The sequence below is a fragment of the Ochotona curzoniae genome, unplaced genomic scaffold (genome assembly GCF_017591425.1).
Source record: "Ochotona curzoniae isolate NIBS_2020 unplaced genomic scaffold, NIBS_Ocur_1.0 contig_908, whole genome shotgun sequence".
Classification (NCBI taxonomy): domain Eukaryota; kingdom Metazoa; phylum Chordata; class Mammalia; order Lagomorpha; family Ochotonidae; genus Ochotona; species Ochotona curzoniae.
This window is the reverse complement of record NW_024466607.1, coordinates 27,105,980-27,132,554: the sequence shown is the minus strand read 5'-3', so window position 1 is coordinate 27,132,554 and position 26,575 is coordinate 27,105,980. Positions and strand designations below refer to the sequence as shown.

Genomic DNA, 26,575 nt, shown 5'->3' with positions numbered 1-26,575 from the left:
CCTTTAAAAAAAAACCAGTCAAATCATTCACCGACATGGCAGGCCAAGGTGAAGGGCGTGTTTGCCCCTCCTTTTGCTGCAAACAGCCGACGAGACCATAGAGAGTACTGTCCACGTGACAGAGCTCAGTGATGGTTAGTTTCCTGTTTGGTGCCCCCCTCACCAGAGCTGTGCTCCCCAGGACCAGTGCCTTGTTTTTTTCCTGGCATCACTTGCTGCTGACCACTCAGGAAACTATCCACATTTGAATCCTGGCTCCTGGTCCCTTCCATCACTTGGGTGTGAGTTTCCCCTTTCTGTAGAAAGAGATGGCTTTGCATTTGACCCCTTCCACTGCTGTTTCCAACATTGCCATGCTCATTTCCATTGACCAGATTATCTCTCCTGAGTGACTAATGCCAATCGCTACTCCCCTGCACGCCAGCTTTCCAGAACCAAAGACTTGACTTACAGGAACATTCATTTCCTGTGAAGCTGTAAGAGAAATGAATGGACCAAATTTGTTCTCCACTTACCCCAGGTAACCTCAGAAGACTCTGCTGCTTTAGAAATAGATTTTACTGAGCTCCATTTATGTAGGAATCCACTTTTCTCTACTGAACTCAGGTAATTCTATATATCTGTTTACTTTTACCTTCCAGACCACAGTGGTTAAGTATATGTAGGAAAGTAGAAACTTCAATACAGTTGAGGCCAAGCAGTAGGTTTATATTTGTTCATTAAGTCTTTTGTATGCACCTACTATGTGCCAGGCTTGTTCTAGATTCTGAATTGTATCAGTGAAATTCTGAGATGAATACCATTTATGTTTTGGTTGGTTTCTTTGCTTCAAGATTTAGTGATTTGAAAGGCAGAGTTACACGGAGAGGAAGAAGGAGCCACAGAAGCCAGGAGTTTAGAATTCCATTGAGCACTCCCATATGGGTGGCAGGAACCCAAACCCAAAGCTCTTGAATCATGTTCTGCTGCCTTCCCAGAATCAGAAGTGGAGCAGCCAGTGCTTGAACCACTGTCCCTACGAGATGCAGGTATCACAGGCCGAGGCTTAACCACACTACACCGCAACATATGGCCCCAAAACACCGCTTAATATTCAGCATTGGAAAAAGCAGCTAGAGAGGCAAAGTAAAACGCAGAAAAAAAGTGGGAGAATTTTCCAGATGACTTTACTATTTTCCCCCCAAAACTAAACCCTTCAAAACCTAATAACACATTTAGTCAGCCATGTCTTCATTCTGTATGATGATTGCGACTTGGGATAAACTGCTGAAATGGAATTGGAAGCACTATCTCATTTACGAGGTAGGGGACCATGATCAAATTACCTCACCATTCTATGCCTCAATGTCTTTTGTTATAAAATTACTGATACTCTACCTCATAGCTGCTTTGAGAATGTAATGAAATGCTGTGTGCACATGGTATGGTATATGTAGAAGATTATTATTACTATTACACAGAGAAAAGATCTCCACCAATGCTGTTGTGTTGTAATTTTTAAAGATTTTGAAAGGCAGACAGAAGTTGAGCTTCCAAGTGCTGGTTCTCTCCATCAGTGCCTGCCAGATCAGGCCAAAACCAGGAGACAGAAACTCCCAGCTGGGTCTCCCGTGTGGGTGGCAAGGATCCGAGAACTTGGGCTCTCACTTGCTGCCTCCAGGTCACATTAGCAACAGAGTGGATTCCAGGCACAGGAGCAATACACTGGAATCAGGACCTCCTAGGATGTGGATCTCAAAAGCAATTGGCTTAACCTGATATACCACAATGCCAGCTCCTATTTTACCATCTTTTTTACTTAAATAATGTTTTATTTATTTGAAAGAGTTACAAAGAAAAATAGGTGGAGAGAGAAAGGCACCACTCATACACACAGAGAGATCTTCCATTTGCTGATTCACTATGCAAATTGTCACAACAACCAGGGCTGGTCAGGGACCCAATTCCTGTCTTCCACATGGGTGCAGGGGCCAAGATCCTTGGATCATCTTATGCTGCTTTCCCAGGCCACTAGCAAGTAGCGGGATTGAAGTCAGTGCCCATGTGGGATGCTAGAGTGGTACACAGCTTTACCAGCTATGCCACCCTGCCTGGCCCTGTTTTAACATCTTTGCATTGTCTGCACATACATTGTAAATCCCAGAACCACCACAGCAACGTTAATCATCAATGTGAGCGACTTTTGAGGTAGGTTCCAGTCTTGCCAAATCATTTTTCCCTCTGCCAGGAGAAAGGCATGCATTCATTTTCCAGGATAATTGGAACTTGAAGCAGACCACTAAGGAGTCCCAGTGTTGGCAATCTTTTGGTATTTTTAGTATTGAGCTCCAGCCAACCACCCAACAGAGATCCACAGTTCTACGACCTGGTGTGTGTGTGGGAGGGGGGCATATATTTATTAGTCATATCTTTTACCGAAATGATCATTTCCTTTCTCTCGAAATGAACAGATTCGCTGTTCTGAGGTCTAGTTAAGGAAAAGGTGTCACACACGATTGCGCACATCCTCCACTCCACCCCACCCCCCCCCCCCGCCCTCCCCAGCGTAGTGTTTTACTTTCACATGGGCATCCGCTGGCGGTAGGTGTAGCCACTTCAGAGTGGCAGCTTTGCACCGCCCCAAACATCTCTAGGGCTCAAAGCAAGGGGAAGTGATTGAGAAATCCCTCCAGGGACTGGGACTTACCCCTGGGGATCCAGGACTTCGCACTCCTTCCCTTCCCCTCCCTTTTGGAAACTCAAAGGAGCCTAGGGCGCCAAGGTCCCCGCCCCCTCTCGCAGCCCAGCATGCTGTTCTTAACCTTTTTTGGGCCGGGGACCTCCAGACCGCTAAGGACCCTCTCCATAAGGGGGCAGAGCCTGGAGGAGGTGTAGAAGCGTGGGGAGAGGAGGCGGGGAGGGGGAACAGAAGTCACAATTTCTGCAAAACTTGCAGAAGACCACAAACCCGAGGCACACCCCCCGAAGTGCAGGATTAAGAACTGGGTGTCCAAAACTTCCGATTTGGGGCGATTGAGCGTGGAGCTCAGGTGCTAAATTCCGGTACGGAGTGTGCGAATGCGAGCGGCCACTTTCACTTGTAAGAAACCAAAATTGTAAGGAGCTGGGGATGGAAGAAAGGGAAGGGAAGAAATGTAGGGAAGAGAGCACAGCGGGAGGAGGGAGAGGGCTAGATGGACAGCAAAGAGGGGGAGGAGGAAAGCACAGCTGGGAAGGGAGAAGGAGCCCAGAGAAGAAGGAGGGTGGGGGAGCTGGGGGCTGCTCCTCAGGAAGGGGTGCAAACTTGGCGTTCCCTTTCCAGGCAGGGAGTCACCGCAAACCCCACCTTGGAGAGGCAACCGGGAAGCGACCCCGCAGCCCCCACGCAACCCAAGCCGGGCCTCTGCCTCTCACTGCTGGCCCGGCTGGCCTAAGGAGGGGACAGGGTCTGGAAGGAGGCGGTGCCCTCAGCCTCGCTTTCTCCTCCCCTCTCCTCCTCCTAGAGGCGTGCACCCGGGGTATTTGAGCAGGGGAGGACCCGCACCCCCCCCATGCCCCCGCCCCCAAACCCCCATTCAAGAAGCCACTCCGCAATTCTAGACAGCACAGGGCGCCCAGGCGCGCCTCTGAAGCGAAGCGCTACTTAGCGCTTCTCCGGTGGGCTCGCTGGACATTATGCGGCCAAGCAGCAGCCAAGCCCCAGTCCTCCTCCTCCTTCTCCCGCTCCTCCTGCGACCCGAGCCGCTCAGCTCTCGGCAGGCGGCAGCGTTGCTCAGCCAAGCGCACACGGGACCCTCGCGGCGAGACCTCAGCGACTCCTAAAGTCAAAAGTTGGCGGCAGACGCCGGGCTCCGCGCGCTCTCCGCGGCCACTGCCTCACGTAGCCACTGCAGCAGCCAAGGCGGGCAGGAGGGAGGGGGAGTGGGGGTGGCGGGGGAGGGGTGGGGAGCACCATGCAGTTTGTATCCTGGGCCACACTGCTAACGTTCCTGGTGAGGGACCTGGCCGAGATGGGGAGCCCCAACGCCGCGGCCGCTGTGCGCAAGGACAGGCTGCATCCGAGGCAAGGTAACCAGGCTGCGGCCTCTGAGACCCTGCCGCTTGCATCGCCACTTCCTCGGCTTTCTCTCCCGGCGGGGGTACCCCCGGCCTGGGGTCTCTCTCTCTCTTTCTCTCTCTCCCCCTTTCTCTCCCCGTCTCTCTCTAGCCCCCGGGCACCCTCCATTTCTCTCCCTTCTTTTCCTAGAAAGAATTACCTCCCACTTTGGAGCCTCTTTCTTCTTTGGGTCATCTCAAGCCCATTGGGAGACACCGTGGTAACGGGCTGGATCAAACCCACTGCCTGACTCTTCGCTTTTAGCTCAGTTTTCCACCTTCCCAGCCCTGACCTGGCTCCTGAGTGAGTGGGGGCGCCAGATAGCATATTTTATTGAGTTCGGGTATAGATCTGGATCTGACATGATCTTTAGGTGTCTGATATGTTTGTTGTCTGGCACCTCATGGTGTGTCATCAGGGCTTAGCATGGGGTCTTGGCTGTTCCTGGAACATAGTAGGTGTCCAGGAAACATTTGTCTATCGATTAAAGTTGACAGGATTGACTCGAATGGGGCTAGGAAATAAATCAGCACAAAGACCCTACCCCTTCCCCATCTTCCATCATTAAATTAAAAACTTCAGGGGCGGGAGAAGTTGAATGATCTCTTCCAACACCTCCTCTTCTCTCCACAGCAAAACTGCTCGAGACCCTGAGCGAGTACGAAATCTCGTCTCCCATCCGAGTGAACGCCCTCGGAGAACCCTTTCCCACGAACGTGCACTTCAAAAGGCGGCGACGGAGCCTTAACTCTGCGTCTGTTCCCTGGCCTGCCTTCGCCTCCTCTACCTCCTCTCAGGCGCATTACCGCCTGTCCGCCTTTGGCCAGCAGTTTCTATTTAATCTCACCGCACATGCCGGATTTATCGCTCCACTGTTCACTGTCACCCTCCTCGGGCCGCCCGGGGTGAACCAGACTCAATTTTACAACGAAGACGAAACGGAACTCAAACACTGTTTCTACAAAGGCCATGTCAACACCAAGTCCGAGCACACGGCCGTCATCAGTCTTTGCTCCGGAATGGTAAGTGGGCGCGCCGCCCCCTCGCCTTGCTGGCTTGTTGAAGACTTGATGGCTCCCTGACCTAGGGATCCTCCCTACACCGAGAAGTCTGCTCGCTCCAGCGGTAAACGCCAGACCCGTGTGTTCTGCGCTTCACAGGCTAACTGCCCCAGAGTCACAAGCGTCCATCACCCCCCCGGGGGGGGTGGTTCTAGAAGTTTCGGAGCTTTCTGGCTGTCTGAAAGTCTGCTCCGTTGCGCTTTGCCTACCGCTGTGAGGCAGCCTGCAAGTCTGTTTTTTAAATCTGTGTAAAGTTGCTGTAGTTTTGGTTCCTTGTAACAAACTTGTCTGACCTGGAGTGGAGCAGCTGAGCGCAGGACAGACCCGAGTTTTTACTGGCGTGTCCTGAGCCAGGGATTTGGAATGAGGATCCCTGACCAGGGAACTGGGGGGTTGGGGGAGGAGAGAGAGTGTGAGAGTGTGTGTGTGTGTGTGTGTGTGTGTGTGTGTGTGTGTGTGTGTGTGTGTGTGTGTGTGTGTTGTGGGAGGTGGTGCGCAATCTAGAGGCCTCTCATTCTCTGGGGCTCTTTATCACTCGCAAGGAACCCTGAGGCTGAACTAGATTGACAAGGAGCAGGTCCTGTCCCAGCAGTGGATGGGTGGGCCGAGGGCTCTGGGGGTGGGAGAGAAGGCGGAGCCTGTCCCGGAGGCTTTGAATTAGTGTGGAAGTTGAGGGTGTGGGGGCACTGTGCAGTCCGATTCTGCACCCTGCTGGCGGGGTGGCCCAGAGAATTAAGAACCATGGGACAGGGAACCTGGGGAGGCTGCCAGGACAAGATTGCGGCTGTTTGGGGGTTTCCGGTCACCCCTACGGGGGGTGGGGGGCTCCCAGGGAGTCGGAGAGAAACTACAGCGCACATTTCTCTGGTGGGGGAAGGAAGCTGGTTAGTCATTTCCATGTGCTACCAACTACGCACTTAGCTGGAATTCAAATTGGGACCCTGGCTCCCTGCTCCCCGACCTTCTGCCTCCCACCCTCAGTCCCTGCCAAGCTTGCCCTCCAGTTTGTCCTACTGAGAGCATCTCCCTACCCCTTCCTCAACGACATTTGACCCCAGCGGCGACATTCCCTGGCTTTCTTAGACAACTTGTATTTGTACCACGCGCGTGTGACGCAGAAACTTTGCTCCGCTTCTCCCTACTCAGGCGCTGCATGGTCAGTGGGGGGTCTTGGACGCAGTGCCCATAATGCCTTTCCTCAGCGCCTGAGTCTTTCTCCCCCCACTCCCATCACCTGGTCTAATGGGGGAGGGGGTTGGGCACTTACCCCCTGAGTGCTCTGATGCTTGCTCTGCGCACTGCTCTCCAACGGGTCTGTGTGTCGCATCCTTCTTGACATCGTGGGGTGAAGGGGCGCAGGCAATCCTGAAGATTGGGGAGGGGTCAGGTGTTGCCCCCAGCAGAGCTCCCGGAGTGGAGACGCCCGGCAATGGTATGGAGATTGTTGGGGGTAGGCGGAGACCTGGGCTGGCGGAGGAGGGGGTGCTGCGTTGAGTCATTGCTGCCGGGAGACCTAGGAAGAGGAGCAGCAGTCCCCCCCCCCCCGCCCCCCAGGTCTTGACTGGAGAAGTTAGGCGCCTGAGCCCCAAGCATCGGGGCGCCCCCCAGATTCGCAGATAACACACCCCAATCCAAAGACGGTAGGGCTAGGTCTGCCAGTGGACGTCAAGTTAGTAAACAGTCTTTACTCCTCCTCTCAGCCCGCCTCCACCCCCGCTGAATCCGAGTGGCCCCAGCACTTGTATAAATATTTTGCTGCGCAGGCCCTTCACTTCATTGGCAGTTTTAGGTGGTAATGCACACGTGGTCTCTTTAGGAAATGGGAACCCAGGCTTCCGAAAGGACTGGCTGCAGCCTGGGCAGCAGTCACCTCCTTGCCTTTGTGTTTAGTATGTCATATGCTTTTTTTTTTTCTTTTTTTCTTTTTGTAAGAAAAAGGGTTACTTGTATCCTCAAGATAGGCACTAGCTCTTTGTCCCAAGCCACTACTCCGGCTCCCAGAACACCCCCCCACACCCACCCCCCTCTTCTTTCTGGAGAGTATCTTTTTCTCCAATAGCAGCATTCTGGGTTTCCTGGTGGTGTTTTGTTCAAGAGGGGTGGGTGGGGCTAAGCCTTCTCCTCCCCCAACACATTGATCTCCAGTTTCCCTGAATTTCCTTTCAGATGTGTGGCTCATCTCTCAGGAACATCCTCATCCCCTTTTCAGCCCTCCTTACTTCTCCCCCTACTCCATCCTGTTCTCATGAAGACAGATGTCTATGTTGTTTCCACAAGTCTTCTCCCTCTCTCTCCTCAATCCCTGCCACACACAGATTCCTAACAGGCAGTGGCCTGATAACACCCACCCCATCTCCTTCCAGTGGCTCTTGGGACCACTTGTAACATAACTCCAACCCTGCTCACATCCTAGAGATGAGTTCCGTCTCTCCGAGATCTGTCCTTCAGTCCTCTGGTTATTTCAGCCAACCTGTTTCAGATGCCATCCTCTACATTCCCCCACCCCGGTCCTAGTCTCACCTCTTTGTCTTGGTACCTTCAGGTGATCCTCTCAGCTTCCTGTACCCAAATCATATTCTTCTCTTTTATTTTTTAAATCTCTATTTATTTCGTTTTTCTTTGAGAGGCTGAGAAGCAGAAATAGGCAAGACAGCCAGAGAGAGCTAATTCTTATCTGTGGATTCTTGCTCCAGACAGCCCCACTGAGGCTAAAGGTAAGATCCTGGTACTTGTGCCATTGTAGCGTCCTCGGATCTGCTTTAGTGGGACATCTTTTAAAGCATCATTTGGATTTTCTCTCTTAAAAAACCTTGTTCCTTGTATTATAGTTCTTGGCACACATGCTCTGTTTCTTTCCCCTTGGCAGTAAGATCAGTATCAAATCATGTTTCTTTCTTGCAGAACCACTGTGTATTATAGGTGATCATTTATATTCAATACAGAATCATCTCAGTCTAGAAAAAAATAACTTTCAGGCTCACCAACTATTTTTAATATTGATGCCAAATTGATACTATTTATTGAGGTTAAATTATGTGCTTGGAGCTTTGAGAAGGGTTTTACCCATGCATTATCTCATTCAATTCACTCCTCTAAGTAGCAAGTTTGACTGTTGAAAATATTCAGGGTCTGAGAGATAAAGGCTTGCCCAAGGTGTCAGAGCTAGCAAGCAACACAGTGGGGACTCACACTAAGTCTTCTTGACCTTTGCTCTTTATTTTCTTTTAAAGATTTATTTATTTTATTGCAAAGGGAGATTTACAGAAAGAAGAGACAGAGAAAGAACTTGTGACCTATACTCTTAATCGTGGGCCTGAAAAAGAGTCTGTGCTTTCATAAGGAATTTTGGGACTTAAAAGAAAAATACATACATCCAAAGCCCCATCTTAGTGAATTCTATTTGAATACATTTAAAGTAAGTTTATTTTGGTGCCAAAAAATTTTAATGTTGCGGTATTGTACGTCATGGCATGTTCTTTCTGTGAATTGTTGAACTCTCTTGCATGCAGAATTCTTGCTCATTTTGCACCAAAATAAACAAGTGAGTGTCTGAGTTCCATTTTCTATGAACTGTTTGACGTTCCCTCACAGATGAAGCTCTAGTCCTGTCCAGTTGCTTCTGGTCCTTTGCACACGTCACCTCCTCACTCTGTCTCAGTTCCCCCTTTGCCAGTGAAGGTGACAGACGAGCTCCCTGTCTGTGGCCTGCTACTCAGGTCCCGTGGGTTTCAGGTGCTCCTTGTGACAGGGAACACCAGGCTGTCTGCTAGAAATAGGCAGAGATGCCTGGGTAAGAAGAAATTTGATCAGCAATTGCTTCTCCAAAACCCAGCTGTGCTCTCTTAGTAAGACTACAATAGAACTGTCTTCTCCTTAAACCAGTGACTCATGGATCATTTGGAGAACTTTGAAAAAACATAAAAAGGTTGTTGACTATATCCCTAGCCACATTGTGTTTTTATTAGGTGGTATCTCAGATGTAAGGAAAACAAAACAAAACAAAATAAAACAAACAAACCAAAAAACACCAAAAGTTTGGTGCTCCTGGTTTTGGGGAGCCACTGTCTTAACCTACTTTGTGTCATACTTTTTCATGTATACATAACCCTGGAGAACTCAATATACCCACTCCTGGGCCAAGTGTTTGGTTGTAGCATTTAAGATGCCTACGGCTCACCCAAGTCCCTGGGTTGCGTATCAAGCTCTGGTTACTGACTCCAGCTTTCTGCTGTCATGACAGAGATAATGATTCAGATCATTGAATTCCTGCTGCCCACGTGGGAGACATGGATTAAATAATGCCTACCTCCCAGCCTCAAACCCGGTCCAATTAGGTCGGCCTGTGCGAGGTGAACTAGCAGATGGGTGTTTTTTCTCTCTTGTTCACTCTCTGCCTCTGCTTCTCAATTTTTTTTTCAATTTTGAAGTTCCAATTCTTGGTCCCTTAGCTAGAGGTTGTGATTGAGCCCGTTAGATTTGGTGTGGGGCAAGCTCCTGGACAGTGGTGGTGCTCCGGCTGACCTTCAGGAACAGTCATTTCCCTTGCATCCTGGAAAGGCAGATGATCTCTGGATTTTTGCAGCATGGGAAATGGGACAGTGCAAAGCAGAGGAGAGCATGCATTCACCCCTTAAGCACCACCCCCACACGCCACGGGGAGCTTTTCAGTGTTCTGGTAATGTTTGGTGTTTGGGTGAAATGCCCTGGCATCGTTCATCGTTTGCAAAAATTGTGGGTATGTGGGGAGGAAAGGAGGAAAGTTACCTTTTATAAGGTGCCTAGAATGATTGGCAAGAGCCAGTTGTAGCCTGGTCGTTAGACATTAGAACCAACAACACCAAGCCCTTTGCCAGGTGTCAGATCCATTGCTACAGACTTTATATATGCACACATTGACACAATAATCCCTTACGATATGAATCTTTTTACTTACTTGACACACAAGGAAGCTGCAGCTCAGAGAAGTTCATAACTTCGATCAAGGTAGATGGGTAGGTGGTAATGCTGGGACTGAAACCTAGGGAGGTCTGGCTCCAAAAACCCTGTACCTTTTCATTCCACTCTTGCAAAGTGAATGGATGGCACAAGAGTCTGCGTGTCACAGTTGCAGGTGACACCACCTCAAAGCATCACAGCCAGCATATGCTTCCTGAATTAGAAGGCTGCACTGGGCCAGCTTCCCCCCTCTGTAGTTCACATTTATCCCAAAGTTTCCATGCTGTCCTACCACTGAGGCACATGGTCTTCCAGCAGCTTGTGGGAATAAAAAAATATGATTAGAACTGGAGTACCAAGGAAGTTCTTGTTAGATACAGATTTGGATAGCAGGTGCATTAAACCAGATCCAGGTCAAGAATAAGATACTGAAGGAGTGGAGACTGAAAATAAGCCACTGCTCTGCATATGGAGCAGCAATTTTAGTTTCAGCAGCTCTCCTGGGAAAGGGATTGGGCAGAATGACTGTCTCCACCTAGAAATTACTCGTTGTTTTTTCTTCCCGGTAGCTGAATCATGTTCCTGCAACCTCTCATCTCTATTCATTTGCAGCTGGGGACATTCCGGTCCCACGATGGGGATTATTTTATTGAACCACTACTGTCCATCGATGAACAAGAGGATGAAGAGGAACAAAACAAGCCTCACATCGTTTATAGGCGGAGCACTCCCCAGAGAGAGGCCACTTCTGAAAAGCGTGCCTGTGACACCCCAGGTATTTGCTTGCATGGAGAACCCAGCCTTGGGAAATGGGTTGATTTCCATACTTCAAAAATCTGCAATCCCTACACATTACTGTCTATTCAGTTCATGGATGAGGTAGGTACATCCCTACTGTGTAGATGTGGAAGCTGCTGAGAGGTTTAACAACTTGTCCAAGGTTGCACAGGCAAGAAGTTGCAGATCAGAATTTACACACAGAAAACATTATTCCAAGCCCTCTGTAGGCTGAGTTGCCTCTTCCGAATGAAATTGTTCAAAATTAGGGTTTAAATGAATAGTATCTTGAGGCTATGATTGTGGTATGTTGAAAACAACAATTGCTTATATTTTCTTGGTGTCTTTGAGTTTTCTTGTTTTTGGCTTTTGCTGTGTAGGTCTACAAAAAAAGGGAACTCACAGAGACTTGCAGGTGGTTGTTGGAATTATTCTGATCAGAGGGACTTGTGCTAAGGGTCTGTGGTTACAGCAAATGTGGGAAGAGACCTGTGCCTTTTTCTGTCAGGTTTCAATCGTTTCATCATTGGCATTCCATGCAGGTCGAATTTTAGGGGGCCCATGCTGCTGTGTTTGGCCATCATCAAGGGATATATCATTGTGAGCACCGGGGAGTGCTGCACTTATCTGGATTGACCTGTTGGAGTTTTTGCAGTGACTTGTCCCTGTCTTCCAGGCCAGGTTACCCTCTGTCCAATGATAGCTTATCTTTAAAAATCAGCCCTCCATTTGGTCCTGAGTTTGAGGACCATTTAAAAATAACTTCTTAGACTTCTGTTTCTAAAACTTTGTCCTTCTCTCTATTCTTCATTTTGAAAAATGGCATAAAAAACAATACCTAGCTCATGGGGGGGGGGTGTCTTCCTGTTTTTTACCAAACAAGGCCAAAATTCCAGAGTGAGAGGGAGTTGCCTCGTGTGTTTTCCAAATGGTCACTTGCCTCACCTTCTGTCAGTATCAGATTGTTCCAGTGGGACAGCTTCTGATGTCCTCTTTCTTCCAGGCGTGACTATTGCTAAAGTGAATCCTGTCATGTAGTGCAACATTGGCTGCTATGACCTAAAGCAGCCATGTCTAGGTATATACATTCATAGGCTTTTCCATCCAACAATACTTGACTTGGTTGGAATATAACTGAGGATTTCTGTGAGTTACATACACTCAAGAGCCAAGGAATGGAATATGGACTTGGAGATGGTGGTCCTAGCAGCTGTTTGGGTGTCATGACTGCCAGCTCGCTGCTAGGTTAGTGAACAAGACCTTTATCACATGTTGGGAGCCGTGCTAATCAGACTGGTGTGCTGCATGTACCTCATGGCTGTATTACTGAGTCCGTATTTTGTAGGAGCAGTACCCAGACATCTCAGGGAAAATGCATATTTTTAAAAAATGCATGACTTTCAACATTTCTTACATCAAAATAAGCCCATTTTCTAATTTCACTTTCCCAAGAACTTTCTGAAGTCCCCTGCACATATGTATAAAGATATATAAGGTATGTGACAGTAGGGAATATATAATTATTCTTCTGTTTCATTCAAAGACATTGAGTTAATATTTTCATTGATAATTCATTGAGTGGTGATACTATGTGATTATTCTGGCTGATTTTATATCAAGATTTAAAACAAAAATTACCATGATTGTTATGTACTGGTATTGTACAAATCACTTCACTTACTACCTTTATTGCTTCATTTGAAACTTACCAACCCATAAGGTAGGTACCATTCTTATCTGCATTATAGGTGGGAACTGAGGTTCCTGGAAACAAAGTAACTTGCCCAAGATCTTGTAGCTAGTCCACAAGGACAACTCGTGTTTGTCTTATTCCATGGCCCATTGTGGCAGTTTAAGTTTGTGAATGGAAGATTGAGTCCTACTATTTTAATTTTTTTTTAATCCTCAAGTTTTTTCTTCAGTTAATTATTCAAGTCCATGTGCATTTTATTTTCTGGCTGCAAGACAAGTCATTGTCAAGTCCTGCCAAAAACACTAAAGAGGAGGGAAATCTTAAAAGAAGTAAAGATTGAGAACAGTGAAAGGTGGCTTAATTTTTCAAAGAAATTTATTTATTTATTTATTTTTATTGTAAAGTCAGATTTACAGAGAGAAGGTTATACAGAGAAAAAGATTTTCCTATCACCTGGTTTACTGTCCAAGTGGCCATAATGGGCAGAGCTAAGCCAATCTGAAGCCAGGAGCCAGGAACTTCTTCCAGATCGTCCATGAGGGTGCAGAGTCCCAGGGCTTTGGGCCATCCTTGACTGCTTTCCCATGCCATAGGCAGGGAGCTGGAAGGGAAGTGGAACAGCCAGGATACGAACCAGCGCCCATATGAGACCCCAGTGCATGTAGAGCAAGAACTTTACCCACTAGACTACCATGCTGGGGCCTCAAAGAAACTCATCTTAAGTTACTTACATTCGGTTTTTTTTAAGCACTTTTTTTTTTAAGATTTATTTATTTGTATTGGAAAGGCCGATATACAAAGAGGAGGAGAGACAGAGGAAGATCCGTCTGATGATTCACTCCCCAAGTTAGCCACAATGACCTGTGCTGGTCCGAAGCCAGGAAACCAGGAACCTCTTCCAGGTCTCCCACCCGGGTGCAGGGTCCCAAGGCTTTGGGCCACCCTCTACCGCTTTCCCAGGCCACAAGCAGAGAGCTGGATGGGAAGCAGGGCCGCCAGGATTAGAACTGGCAACCATATGGGATCCCAGTGTGTGCAAGGCGAGGACCTTAACCACTGTGCTATCGTGCCGGGCCCTACTTTCATTATTGATATGGGAGTCTTCATGTTCCACTGTCCCCATTGCCAATGCCAATTTGTAGTTTTCCTCCTGTCTTTTGCTTACCTGTGTCCAATGTGGCACACCCTATCTTCCCTCTGTGTGAGGAAACAGGAGCCCAGCAGTTTGAGCATCCCTTCCAAAGGTTGCTGCTGGACTATGCCATTCTGCTTGCTTTCTTCTGGCTGCTTCTGCACCCCTTCTTCGAATTCAGATGCAGGAGTCTCAGGACAGTTGCAAAGAACTTTGGAATGTGGCACAGTTCACCAGCAGCCATTGGAGGGACTATCCAGGAGGTCCTGGAGGCCTCCAAAACCAGGTAGCACTTAGGGAGTTAGATAGATTGGGAGGTGTGGGTGGTCCACTATGCTAGAGAGGAACAGGCCTCCCTGTGAATGTCTCTACTCAGTGTAGTGATCTCCCCCCCTTCCAAGCCGAGATAACCCAGAGAAGACCATAGATACACCCTCACTGCTTCTTCTAAGTACAGATTCTTCAAGCTTGCACATGTACACAATAGCTTCATTCTCTCTCAGGCAAATGGGAATGCAGCGTGAATCACTGGTTTTCATTAATTTTCTGAGAGATTAAATGTTGGGCAGTCACTACTACAGTTGGATATAAGACAGTAGTTGCTTGCTTTGCTTTGAACTTGACCATCTAGGTCAGGGTTTTCTGTGTTTTCGTTTTTTCTCATAGTATGATAGCGTATTTTTGTGCTGGAGAAAATCTTAGCACTCAGGTCCAATTCTGCACAGGTGAGAAAACCGAAGCTGCAAGACGTTGGTTTTCTTATTTCAAGGAGTAACACCCTACATATTCTGTAACAATCCATCAGAACTTACCTTAGCCTGGGCCTTTCTATAGCCAGAAGCAGGCCCCTTGGGAACCTCTTTGTGGAGCTATATATATCCTTTTAGTTGCTGAACAGAGCAGGGTGCTATGGCTGTAACACTACTGCATACATGAAATGTAGGTGTTACTGCTCATTTCTGAGTCTTCAAAAAACGAGATAAATGAAGCAGCAGCCCAGTGTATGAAAATTTCATGAGCATATAAAGGAGTATGTAGCATCATTTATTCATTTATCTGTAGCCATCTAGTATTTCTTGAGCAATTCCCTGTTCCAAACAGATAAAATCAGAACTTATGTTTTTTCTAATTAGCTTTGTGACCACAAGCACATATAGAGAATATAGAGAATAACCAATATGGACCTTCCAAAGTTTGACTCAGGAGTGAATGAGACGTTGAACACTCCCGGGATAATGATTGGCAAATGGTAAAGCTATTGCTTTATAGCGGGTTGAAGCAAAATTTGTGAAAAGAGAAGACACAGCACTCTAGTGAGAAGGTAACACAAGCTCCCAAAGCCCAGAGCTGATAGCCCAGAGCTTCCTGGTTGCCAGGTCAGAGTTTTGGTTAGTTTTGTTTGTTTGTTTTTAAATATTCCTTTATTTTCATTGGAAAGTCAGATTTACAGAGAGAGAAAGAGACAGAGAGAACATCTGTTCCCTAATTCACTCCCCAAGTGCCCACAACGACCAAAGCTGAGCACTGAGATGATCCAAAGCCAGAAACGTCCTCTGGGTCTCTCACTCAGGTGCAGGGTCGGTCCCAAGACCCTGGGCCTTCCTCTACTGCTTTTCCAGGCCACAAGCAGGCAGCTAGTTGGGAAGTTGGGCAGCCAGGACACAAACCGACCCCCATATGGGATCCCAGCACATGCAAAATGAGGACTTCAGCTGCTAGTCTACCACACTGGGTCCCATGTCATAGTTTCAGTTGGACTTGGCCAAGGTCTCCCTGCCAGAAAGTGGCTGAGCTAAGAATCACATCTCTATACTTGTTTTCTCTGGACCCATTGTAAGATGTTAGATTTTTATTTCTCAGAAGTTTCTCCTGTGCATGGGCTGCCCTTCCTGGATTGCATCTGTTTCGCCAGTGCTAGTTTTGCTCACATATGTACATTTGCACACCTCAGGGCATCTGCTTGTCTATCTCTTCATCCTATCTGTGAGGTTCTCCAGGGGGTCAGGGATGGAAAATACAACGTCTTCTGCTTTCCATGACTTGCCCTTATGACTAAAATAGGTCTTACATATTGGGTCCCCTTTAAGTTTATTGAGGTCACTGCCTGCAAGTTACTGTCACATTCCAGGGGGCCAAAGCATAAGATTATGGGAGCCAGTCAGGGGAACATGCTGCTCTTAGAAGACACTGCTGATCCTTTTCATTGGAGGTTTCCAGATGAAACCCCAAGACCTGCTCACAGACACTGAATTTGACCCTGAATTTTGCACAGGAGGGCTTAGTTGCTCTTGCCTGTGAGCTAAATGGGCTTCCTGATAACTGAGTGGTAGAAGGACAATAGAAAAGGTGCACTATTTTGTTTGCCTGGTCCTAAAAGGCAGTGTTTTCTCATGCTCCAAATTTCTGCTTCACCTTTCCATCTGAGTAGGGCCAGCTGTTTCTTGTTAATAAAAGTATCAGAACTGTCTCTGACAGTGCTGCTTCGAAGGACATCATTGAGCAGTTGTGTGAAGGTGTTTATTAACTCACAACTGTGTTCACTCATTGTAGCAAAAGACTGGAAACAATTTAAGTGTCTCTCAGGTAGGGGATAGGCCAGTACATTATGCAGTATGCAAATGATGGGATCCTACACAGCTATTAGAAATGACAGCAAAATTCCAAGTCCAAATGTAACAACACAGAAACATACATATATGAATGAATCAGCTATCAATGATCTAGTTTCGATCCTGTTTTTTTTTCAATCATAGAATAAGTATTGGTATGTATGTATATGTAAAGATGATCTGAAGCATTGGGCTGAAAATACGTCCAGTGATTATATCTGCTGGAAATGAAATAGTCTTTACTTTTTAAGTTTTTAATCTTTATATTTAAAAAAATGTTATTTATTTGTTTATTTATTTACTGTTGACCATGACTCTGTGATAGTTTTATAATCAGCACATGCATGTTAAACAGAGAGGAGGATTGTGGCATATAGTCATTCTGTAGCCCCATGGCATTTGCCATTGCAAATCAACAACCAGACCAAGAGTCTGCCTCTCGGAGCTGGAGATGGGCACGACATCCCCACTCCCCCAAGTTTTCACCCTGGTCAGGTGAAAATCTTGCCTTGTGTTTATTTCTTTAAGATGCCTGTGGTTGATCACAACTCCCCCCCCCCCCCCCCCCCCGTTCATCTCAGCCTCCTGTCTGTTGTATAGACCCTAGATTGCCAGGACTTAGTCTCCGTTAACCACTGAGGCCTCTGTGCACCACCCCCATTAGAATGTGCCACCACTTCCTGATTGGGCTCTAAAGGCAGCAATTATAAGAGCTGGAAAGAAGCAGAGGATAATTAAAGCCATTATTGGTTGGTGCATGTGGGGGTTACTGTGGTATATATTTTACCCACATAATCCTATGTAATACCATGGTTGAAAAAACTAGCTCAGAGAGTGGTTTGTCAGAGTCACATAGCACATAGGAAATAGACCTGAACTTTGAACTTTGAACTTATATCCAGTTCCAGTGGACTGACCTGCATTGGAAATACAACATGAGAACTATTTGTAGCTTTTCAGAGTATCTTCTTGACTTCCATCTAATTTCAGATTCCTAAATGAGACATAAAAATCACTAGCATTTGCTAAACATGTGTTGTTCATCTGTAACTGTTCAAGTGCCTTGTATAGGTGGTTTATTTTCATCCTGTTCTCAGCTTCCATTTTGAAGATGGGAAAAATGAGACACAGAAAAAGCAATCCATAAAGTTGACCTGCTGAGGCTTGCAAATAAACATAAACAAGCTCGTGGTCTTGTTAGGAAATAACTGTGGCCTATCCCATCATTGCTTCAATTACATTCATAATCTGAATTCCTTTCCCTGGCGGGATGATAGAAAAAAAAATGCTTGCCTGGAATTTGATTTGAAGAGGGCTGGCTGTCCCCTGAAATTCCCACCGAGAGAGATTATAATGATTTGCAGACAGAAATCCCAGTTGGGGTAGAAGTTCGTTACACATTAGCCTCTTAGATCCATTAATAATTTAGCATAGATTGCTGATTAGATTAGCTGCCCTACGAGTTGGGCCTGAATAAAGTGAGACAGAGCTGGGCTTGAAATAATCAATTCTGGGATAGCTAGTGTGTTCCAGGCACACGCTTCAGCTGACTTCACAAACCTGCCTGGACCAGAGCTGTTCAGTACATGCATGGTGACTAATTAGTGATTCAAGCAACAAGCCAGTGCAGCTTCTCTTCTGCCCACACTTTAGGCATCTGGAAGCTCTTCCTTCTTAGCCTTTTAGTGTCCTGAAGAAAAGAACAGGATACATTTAAGAAGGCACGCACTGCGCCAGGTAGGAGCACTGTTAGTAGAGATTCTGTTGAGTCCTGCCCCAGCTCCCTAGGAGTAAGATGCATTGCTTCTTTCCAGTTTATGGATGAGATATCTGAGGGAGTTGAGAGGACACTGCAGCCTGTCGAAGGGAAGCAGCTGACTTCACATATCAAGGCCGATTCTGAAGTTCTCAAGATGGTAGTTCTGTGTGAAGGCCTTTGTTTTGGGGAGTAGGGTCCCCATCTGGGTTATTTCCACCTTATAGCCTCTGCATGACATAAGAATTCAAAGTACAGACATAGATGAAGAGCAAGAATGGAAGCAAGAAATAATGGCATACGTAAGTGGGCAGCCTAGGAAGGAGAGACAGCACCATGAGGACAATCTGCCCGAGGAGGAGAGAAATGCACCCCATCCCAGTTCAGTGGGTAGGTGTGGTGCCCTGAAACAGGTGGAATTTGGGCCCAGTTCAGCCCTTGAGATGTCTCTGGAAAGGTCTTCATGGTGCTTGCATGGAGCTCAGAGTACATGTGTTCCTTGGGGCATTATCTTCCTGATGGAGACTTGGGTTCATTATGGGAAAGTGGATGCGCTGAAGTGGCATGGAAATGAGCGGGGCCGGGAGTGCAGGGTTGTGACACAGAATGCTGGAAGCCACTCCGCTCCTTTGCTCAATTCCTTTGTTCTCCATCATCACTCTACCTAGCCTGTGTCACTTTTCTATACCCCTTTTGGCGCCTCATCAGGTTTTATAACTTTTTTCCCTCCTGTTAAAATTCTTTAATAGTGACTTTATACCTAAGAAACAATCGATATAAGCAATGATCTCTAAAATCTATTGTAAAGTATGAAAAGATTACTGGTTTAACTCACTGGACTCCTGAACTTATTGCCTCTGCATTGTCTTTATGATATTAATATGAAAACAATGCTTTTATGTCTTTTTAGCATTTGTATTAATAGTATGGCAATACAATTATCATTAAAGACTAGTAAAAAAAATAAATACAAGAACTGTTTCACTTATTCTCATTTATTCATTCATGTTTTGCTTGTTTACAACTGTTGGACTTGTTTTCCTTTGGGTAATAGTTCTTGTTGTGTTTGAATACTTATTTCTCTTATTTGAAAGACAGAGAGGTGCAGAGACAGGCAGATGAAGAGATGTTCCATTTACTCCTTCACTCCTCAAATGACTCCAGTATTCGGGACTGCGTCAGGCTCAAGGCAAGGAATGCAGGGGCTCAACCTCGGTTTCCTGTGTAGGCCGCAGGGACCATCACCTACTATCCACTGGGAAGGGGCATGTGTTACTGAGAAACTGGAGGTGGAAGTAGAGCCAGGACTCAAACTCAGTTACTCTGAGATGGGATGTGGGCCTCCAGCTGAGGGCCTAGACAATATGCAAAGTCCCATCCCTCAGTTTATGTCATAAGAAACATCTTTGTGAAGATCAGCACCATGGTATAGCAAGCTAAGTCTTTGGAATCCTATATGCACTGCAGCTGGAATCCCAGCTACTCCGCTTTACAGCTCTCTGCTAATGGCCTGGGAACCCAGTCGAGGAGGGCCCAAGACTTTGAACCCCTGCACCCATGTGGGAGACCCATGAAGAAGCTTCTGGCTGTTAGCTTCAACTGCTGTGGCCATTTGGGAAATGAACTTGGAAATGGAAAGTCTCTCTGTCCCTGTCTCTTCTCTCTGTAACTTCACCTTTCAAGTAAAACGTAAGTCTTTTTAAAAATATTTTCTTATGAACAATGTTCTTCCAACACTTACTAAAGGTGACACAGTCATAAAATGAGTCACCATCAGCATACCTGCATTTAACAATAAATTTTTCTCGATACATGTTTTCTTTTTCCTTTGTCAGTATTGGAAAGCAAACCCAAGATATGATGAGGCTTTATCTCTAAATATTACAATATGTATTTATAAAAAATGAGGATATTACTCTGCAGAGCTAGAATTTTTATCATGGTGAACCAATTAGCAACAACTCCTTTGAATCATGGAAACAATGCATCTATGAAAATGTAACTAATTTTCCCCAAGATGCATTTTCACAGTCACTTTTATAAGATGATGAGCCCTCAGCAGATGCCACATGCTGCCATTGGCTGTGGTCTCGGGAGTAGTTTTTCCTTTGTTATTGCTGTTGTTAAAGTTGAGGTGTTTTCAGTCTAGTTTTAGTTTTGCTCCTTAGAGCCCTGCTTTTCCTTTCCACTTCCTTTAGTCTTTGCCACATCTTCTTCATCCTAACATGTGGCTACAGTCGCAAGAGGTTGAAAAGCAGGGCTGGGACCCTGAAACTTGCAGGAGGCATCCAGAACAAAGCCTGCAGGCCAGAGAGCTTATCAGGGTAATTCCGGTAGATTCCAGCAAAAGGCAACAGGACTGGTGCTTTTTGATCCTTGTGTCTGAAGTAACTTGATGAGCATACAGTGTTGGGTTTTTTTTTCCCCTACCTAGAGAGACATCTTTAATTGACAGCCATCGCTTAGACTACCTTTCCTACCCTTCTAGGCTGTCTCTTCCCTGTGCTTGGAAGCTCAGAAGTTGGGAATGGGAAGCAACAGTTGGGGCTGGCACCCTGAAGGGCAGGCCTCACTGAAGTCTGGAGTCCTCCCAAGAGTCTTTCTGATCCAGAGCGGCTGGATCCAGAGTCAGCCACAAGAGCTGCCCCCTTACTGCATTCTTCCTCTAAGCACGACCTGTGCTGAGTCCCCTGCTCATCACATTCTGGGAGTTCCTGTCACTGTGCTTCCAAAAAGGAGGAGGATGAGTTCAATGTGTGGCACCTGTTAAGGAGACACTGCCTTCTGTAGAAGGGACCTAAAAACAGCAAGAGGACTGCAGCACAGGGCTGTCTGAGGGTGGGATCAGGAGGCTGAACCTGAGGGCTCTTGAGACTTCTCATGTGAATGGCACTGCTTTTGATTACTTGTATATTTATTTATTTGAGAGGCAAAGAGACAAGAGCAGAGACGGAGGTTCTCCCTCAGGTTCGCTCCCCATATGCCCGCGAGTGTGATAGGAACCCAGTCTTTGTACTATCACTGGCTGCCTTCCAGGGTCTGCACTAGCAGGAAACTGGACTTGAGAGTGGAGCTGGGCAAGGTATTCTGATGGGGGGGACTTGGGTGCCTTAGCTGCTAAGTCAAATATCTATTCCAATGGACTGTATTTTTGAAGTACAACATCGTAGTTTTTCTTGGTCTCTTCAAATGAGGCAGTAAGCTTACTTATTTAATAATATACTGTTTGATCAAGCTGTTGAAGTTTAAAATTTTCAATTTTGTATTCTCAAACATACAGTCCTTCATGATTAATAGATCAGCACAGAGCTATAATTGTGGTCATATATGTGGTCATATATGACATATATGTTCTTTGGTCTTTTTGCATCTGGATCAGATGTCTGCTTGGACGTTCTGTGCATCTGAAAATCATTAATAAGTATAGGGCATTGTGGATGGGGTGCCCAGTTGAATTTATTTTAAGTTCTTGATCCCAGTATGAATTCTAAGAGACATAGTTAAGGTAAAGGTAAGAGAGCAGCGTGCATTTAATGAGATACACAGTACACATTCATAAGTGAATGTGGGCAGCCTCCCTCCTTGAAAAGAGGAGCATCTGGTGGCATTGCTTTGCACCCTCTGAGGTTCAGATTGTGGTGTCCCAATTTAACATGCAAATTGAACAGGGTTTGGGTGGGGTCTCGGATTGCATGGTGAACTTCAGAAAGGTTTTACGGCATCAGCGTTCATGTGGTCACCATGGAGTCTTTTGCACAATTGGGGGAGGAGTCCAATGAGAAAGCGAAAGTGCCAGGCCTTTAGCCTTGTTGGATCAACACAGGAGGGCCTAGGGTTTTAGCAATGCAGGGCCAAAGCAAGAAGATTGCTGGATGTTTCTCCTCTCATTTGCTCACTAATTCCTTGCCTCTCACAAATCATGAGTCATTCTAAATATCACAAAAAGGCACATAGCATGTGATTTATATACCTGGCTGTTAGATTTAGTGGGGCAAAATCAGCGAGGGTCAAATGTTGGTACAATTCCTTTGTTGTCATTAAAGTGCAGTTCTCATATGACAATATAATTGAAGCTGAAAGTTAAAAATGTGGTCAGTGTGTGAAAAAGCTCAAGTTAATGTTATTAACACTAACTTTTTAAAGTTTTCTGGGTAAATTTTTTTAAAAAGATTCTATTTTTATTTGAAAGGCAAATTTATGAAGAGAAGGAGTAAGATTGAGTCCTTCCTTTGACTAATTCACTCCCCAGATGGCCACAATGGCTGGAGCTGAGCCAACCCAAAGCCAGGCACCAGGAGCTTCCTCAGGGACTTCCACATAAGTGCAGCAGCCCAAGTACTTTAGCCATCCTCCACTGTTTTTCCAGGGCATAGCAGGGAGTTGTTTGGAACTAAAAACCAGTGCCCATATGGGATGGTGGTGCCATAAGCAGAGGCTTAGCTTATTATGCATAGTGCTTAGTAAATTTTTAATTTAGCAGTAATATTTCCTACTATTTTCTTTCTACTTCTCCATCCAAGTGTAATTAACATGCTATAATACTATTCTTTCTAAGGGAATTTTGCAGGTTTTGGCATGGAACTCATCACAGTCAATTTGTAGAACAATGTTTGCATCTTTTGTAGTCAACCTTTATCATTTCTATTGCTGAGTAGTATTCTATTGCATGAATATGCCACAGCATTACTTAGTTGAGGGATATAGTTTTTGGTTACTACAAATGAAACAATTCTGAAAATTTTATGTAGGTGTTTGCATGAATATGTTTTCATTTTAGTTGGTAAATATGTAGTTGGGTCATGTTTTATTTATTTTTTAATAGAAAAGGCAGGTATGAAAAAAGAAAGAAAGATATAGAGAAAGATCTTCTGTCTGCTGGTTTACTCACAAGTGGCCGCAATGGCTAGAGATGAGCCAATCCAAAGCCAGAAGCCAGGAATTTCATCCCAGGCTCCCTCCATCCTCTACTGCTTTCCCAGGTCACAAGCAAAGAACTGGATGGGAAGTGGAACAATCAGGATGTGAAACAGCACCCATATGGTATTCTGGTGGGTACAAGGCAAGGATTTGGCCACTAGGCTACCAGTCGGGGCCCAAGCACATTTTAACTTCATAAGAAACTGCCAATCTGTTGGCAATCTGTTTTTCAAAATGGCTATATCATTTTATAGTCTCACTTGTAGGGTATTAAGATTCCAGTTTCTCCACAATTACCAGTAGTTGGCATTATCATTTATAAGATAATCTTTCTAAAGTTTCATTAATTTGATAGGTCTATAGTGGATTGCCTCTTAGTTTTAATTTTTGTTTCTCTGATGATTAACAATGTTGAGTACCCTTTCATCTATTTATTATCTGTGTATCTTGACGAGTCAAGTATCTATTGAAATCTTCTGGTAATTTAAAAATAATTAGCAGGTTTATTATTTTTAATTTTATTTTTGATGTTTACATAGTTGATTAGGCTGGAAAGGGTCGAAGGTAATATGGATGAGACTATTGTTTTCATGTTTTCCTTTTTTTTTTCCTTCTTCCTATATCTGGGGGAAGGAGGGGAATATAGGGGAGAAACTCATCTGGCATCTTAGCCACCTTAGTATCTGGGGGTGGGGGACGGCCATCCAGTGTCATCCCAGAGTTCCTGGTGTGGAGCATGCTCCAAGGGTTCTACTCAAGTGGTTTCAATAGTTCAATAGTTTTGAAATATTTATCTCACCTATCCAAGGATGAGGAAGTCTTTCCAAGGTCCGTTGGCTGACATAGTCCACCTTAGATTCTCCATCTACCCAGGTATTTACTGCCAACACTTGGCTGGGATAGCTGACCAACTTATTCTGCCCTCCTTCCTCTGTTATGGTGCCAGATGTCCTCTGCAGGCTCCAGTGGACTGCCATATCCTCCATGTGCATCTGGGAATGCCATCCACTGCTCTGTTCAAGCCACTAAGGTGTCCCAGTTCTGACACACGCAATCCACAGTCAGTCCACAAATGCTGTGATTCTACCCTTAGTTGGGTTTCTGAGTCCAGCAGTTTAGTTGGGAGTGGAAAATCTCCAAGGAAACCTTGTCGGAAGTGATCTAAGACCTGACTCTTGTGTGTCTGCCAGTACATAGTCCAGCTCTGTCTGTCCCCCACACCAGCCTAGGTACACACTAGTAGTTGTTGCATTTGTTGGGTCAGTTCTGTCTCTAGCCCTGTCTCTTACATAAACCAGTGGGTGCTGTGGTCCAGTCCAACCCTGCCCACCACACACTCAACCCTCATGTTCACCAGCAAGAGCTACAGCCTAGTTGGAGCAACCCCCAATAACCCCACAAGACCCATCCCCAGCCCTCATTGCTATGCTTGACAATTTGTACAGCAGCAATTTTATAGCAGTGGGTGTTATGAACTGGCCCAGCCTGGCCTGCCCCCAGACATGGTTAGTGTCATAGCCTAGTCTAACATGATCCGCTCTCTGTTCCAACTCCCATTGGTGAATGAATTCTCCCATGTGGGCTGGTGCATCAGTCTGACCCATAAAGATCCTCCAGCCTCTACCCTCTAAACCGCTCTGTCTTAGCCCTGTTGACTACCTGCAAGTACGGTGGCCTTGTTGTTGGGAGGCCCTCAGAAATTGTTCCTCACCTGCAATATACTCCCTCAGTGGTCCTTCCTCCCTGTCATCCCTACACCCAGGAGTGCACTGGGTTCCCTAGCCCAGCCTTCCAGCTCAAGGCATGTGTGCTGACCTGAGACTATCCCTGCACACACCCAACATACAGGTCCATTCGAAGTTCCGCAAGTTCAGTCACCAGCCCACCAGGCCAGCATGCAAACCTGGGGCTATCCCTTTTCCCAACCCCCACATTACCCAGGACGAAGCACCTGAAGCACCATGTTTGTACACATCCCTGCCAATGCTATCTTGCTGGTCCTCTGTGATCCTGCACCCCCCAGGCCCACACTTTTTTTTTCTCTTTTTAAAGCCAATTTCATGATCCTTGTATTTGTTGTTACTTTGTTGTAACTTATCAAGTTAGAGAAAAGTAAGCATATTCAGAAGTAATTGTGTTTTAGCAGATTCAAAATAAAACATCCTCATGAGTGATGGAGATGTGCACTGGGCCTACATCGCTCTGTGCAATTCAGCATCAGCCACACTCGCTCCTTCTGGGTGGCCTTTCTGCGTGGGAGTCATTCTCCCCTACTCTTATACCAGCTGATTTTATCATCCATTCCCTCCTGTTCAGTCTGCTTTGTGTTACTACAACAAAACACCTGAATCTGACCAATGTTATACAGAAAAGAGAGTTACTGAGCTCACAGTCTGGAGCCTGAATGTCCCCTGATGGATTGGCCCCCAATGACTGAACCCCTGGTGAGAGCTTAACAGCTGGTGGCATTATGGCCGGAATCTGTCCAAGAGAAGAGAGCACATGGTCAGACAAGAAGCTGCTGGGATTCGGGCTTTTGTAACAAGATCCAACCCTGTGTCCTGCATATGGAAGATCTTTCTCCCCATCTCTCCTCTCTGTAGGTGTGCCTTTCCAATAAAAATAAATAATACAAATACTTCCCACTAGATTCCACCTCTTAAAGGATGCAGTACTTCAGTATCACCCAGCTGAGGACCAAAATTCCAACCCATGAACCCTCAAGGGACAGATCACATTGTACCACTGTCACCCTCTCTGAGGATGCAATAACCAGCGGAAAGACTATATTGGGTTTTGAAAGGCAAAGGGAGTGATAGAGAGCTTCTGTCTGCTTGTTCACACTCTGTATGGCTGTGACGACTGCAGGTAGGCCAGGCCAAAGCCAGGAACCTTAAACTCGTCTAAGTTTCCAATGTGAGTAATAGGAGCCCGAGCATTTGCACCATGATCTGCTGCTTTCTAAGTGCCTGAGCAGGAAGCTGGATTTAAATCAGTCAGCTGGGACTTGAACTGGCACCCTGGTAGGGGAGGCAGGTGTCTCAGGATGCGACTTAACCCATTGTGTCACAGTTCTGATCCCTGGGTAAAAAAAAAAACTATTTCAGTTCTTCTCTTTAAAGAGAAGAAACTGAATCCTCAGAGCATAGTAGAGACTCAAAATCTTAAAGCAGGACTGATGCCTGCTGCCTTTAAGCCTGAATATATGCCTCTTACCTTCTAGTCTTGTATGTTTCACTGCAGCAGAAGGAAGAAAACTGAATAGTTCTTGGAAAGGGGAGGTACTGAAAAACATCAGGTGAGGTTTTGGTTGTCAGAAGAGTGAGTGAAAGTAAAGATAGATAATTAAGAATCAGTGTGGAGCCTCTGTTCTATCACAGCAGGTAGAAGTTACTGCCCACATCTCATATGGATGGTGATTTGTGTCCTGACTGCTTCACTTCTGACCTAGCTCCCTGCTAGGATCCTAAGAAAAGGAAGTGGAATTAGACCCAAATGCTTGTGCCCTTGTCACCCACTTAGGAGACCAGGAAGAAGCTCCTGGCCTCTGGCTTTGGCCTGGCTTAGTGCTGGCCTTTGGGGCCATTTTTTAGAAGATCTTTCTCTGTAACTCTAACTTT

The 26,575-nt window shown here is 46.0% G+C and overlaps 1 protein-coding gene across 2 annotated transcripts in view; it reads left to right on the top strand.

Annotated features, from left to right (window-relative positions):
• The first annotated feature begins 3,596 nt into the window (after nucleotides 1–3,596).
• The window catches only part of ADAMTS9 (ADAM metallopeptidase with thrombospondin type 1 motif 9), a 147,058-nt gene continuing 124,079 nt past the window's right edge, over nucleotides 3,597–26,575 (top strand). The window contains exons 1-3 of one of the 2 annotated variants that reach the window (XM_040995061.1): nucleotides 3,597–4,047; nucleotides 4,709–5,097; nucleotides 10,684–10,846. In XM_040995061.1, the coding sequence (XP_040850995.1) occupies nucleotides 3,933–4,047; nucleotides 4,709–5,097; nucleotides 10,684–10,846 (667 nt within the window). In that variant the 5' untranslated portion in view covers nucleotides 3,597–3,932. The remainder of the gene's footprint in view (nucleotides 4,048–4,708; nucleotides 5,098–10,683; nucleotides 10,847–26,575) is intronic. The other variant, XM_040995062.1, reaches the window with a different exon arrangement.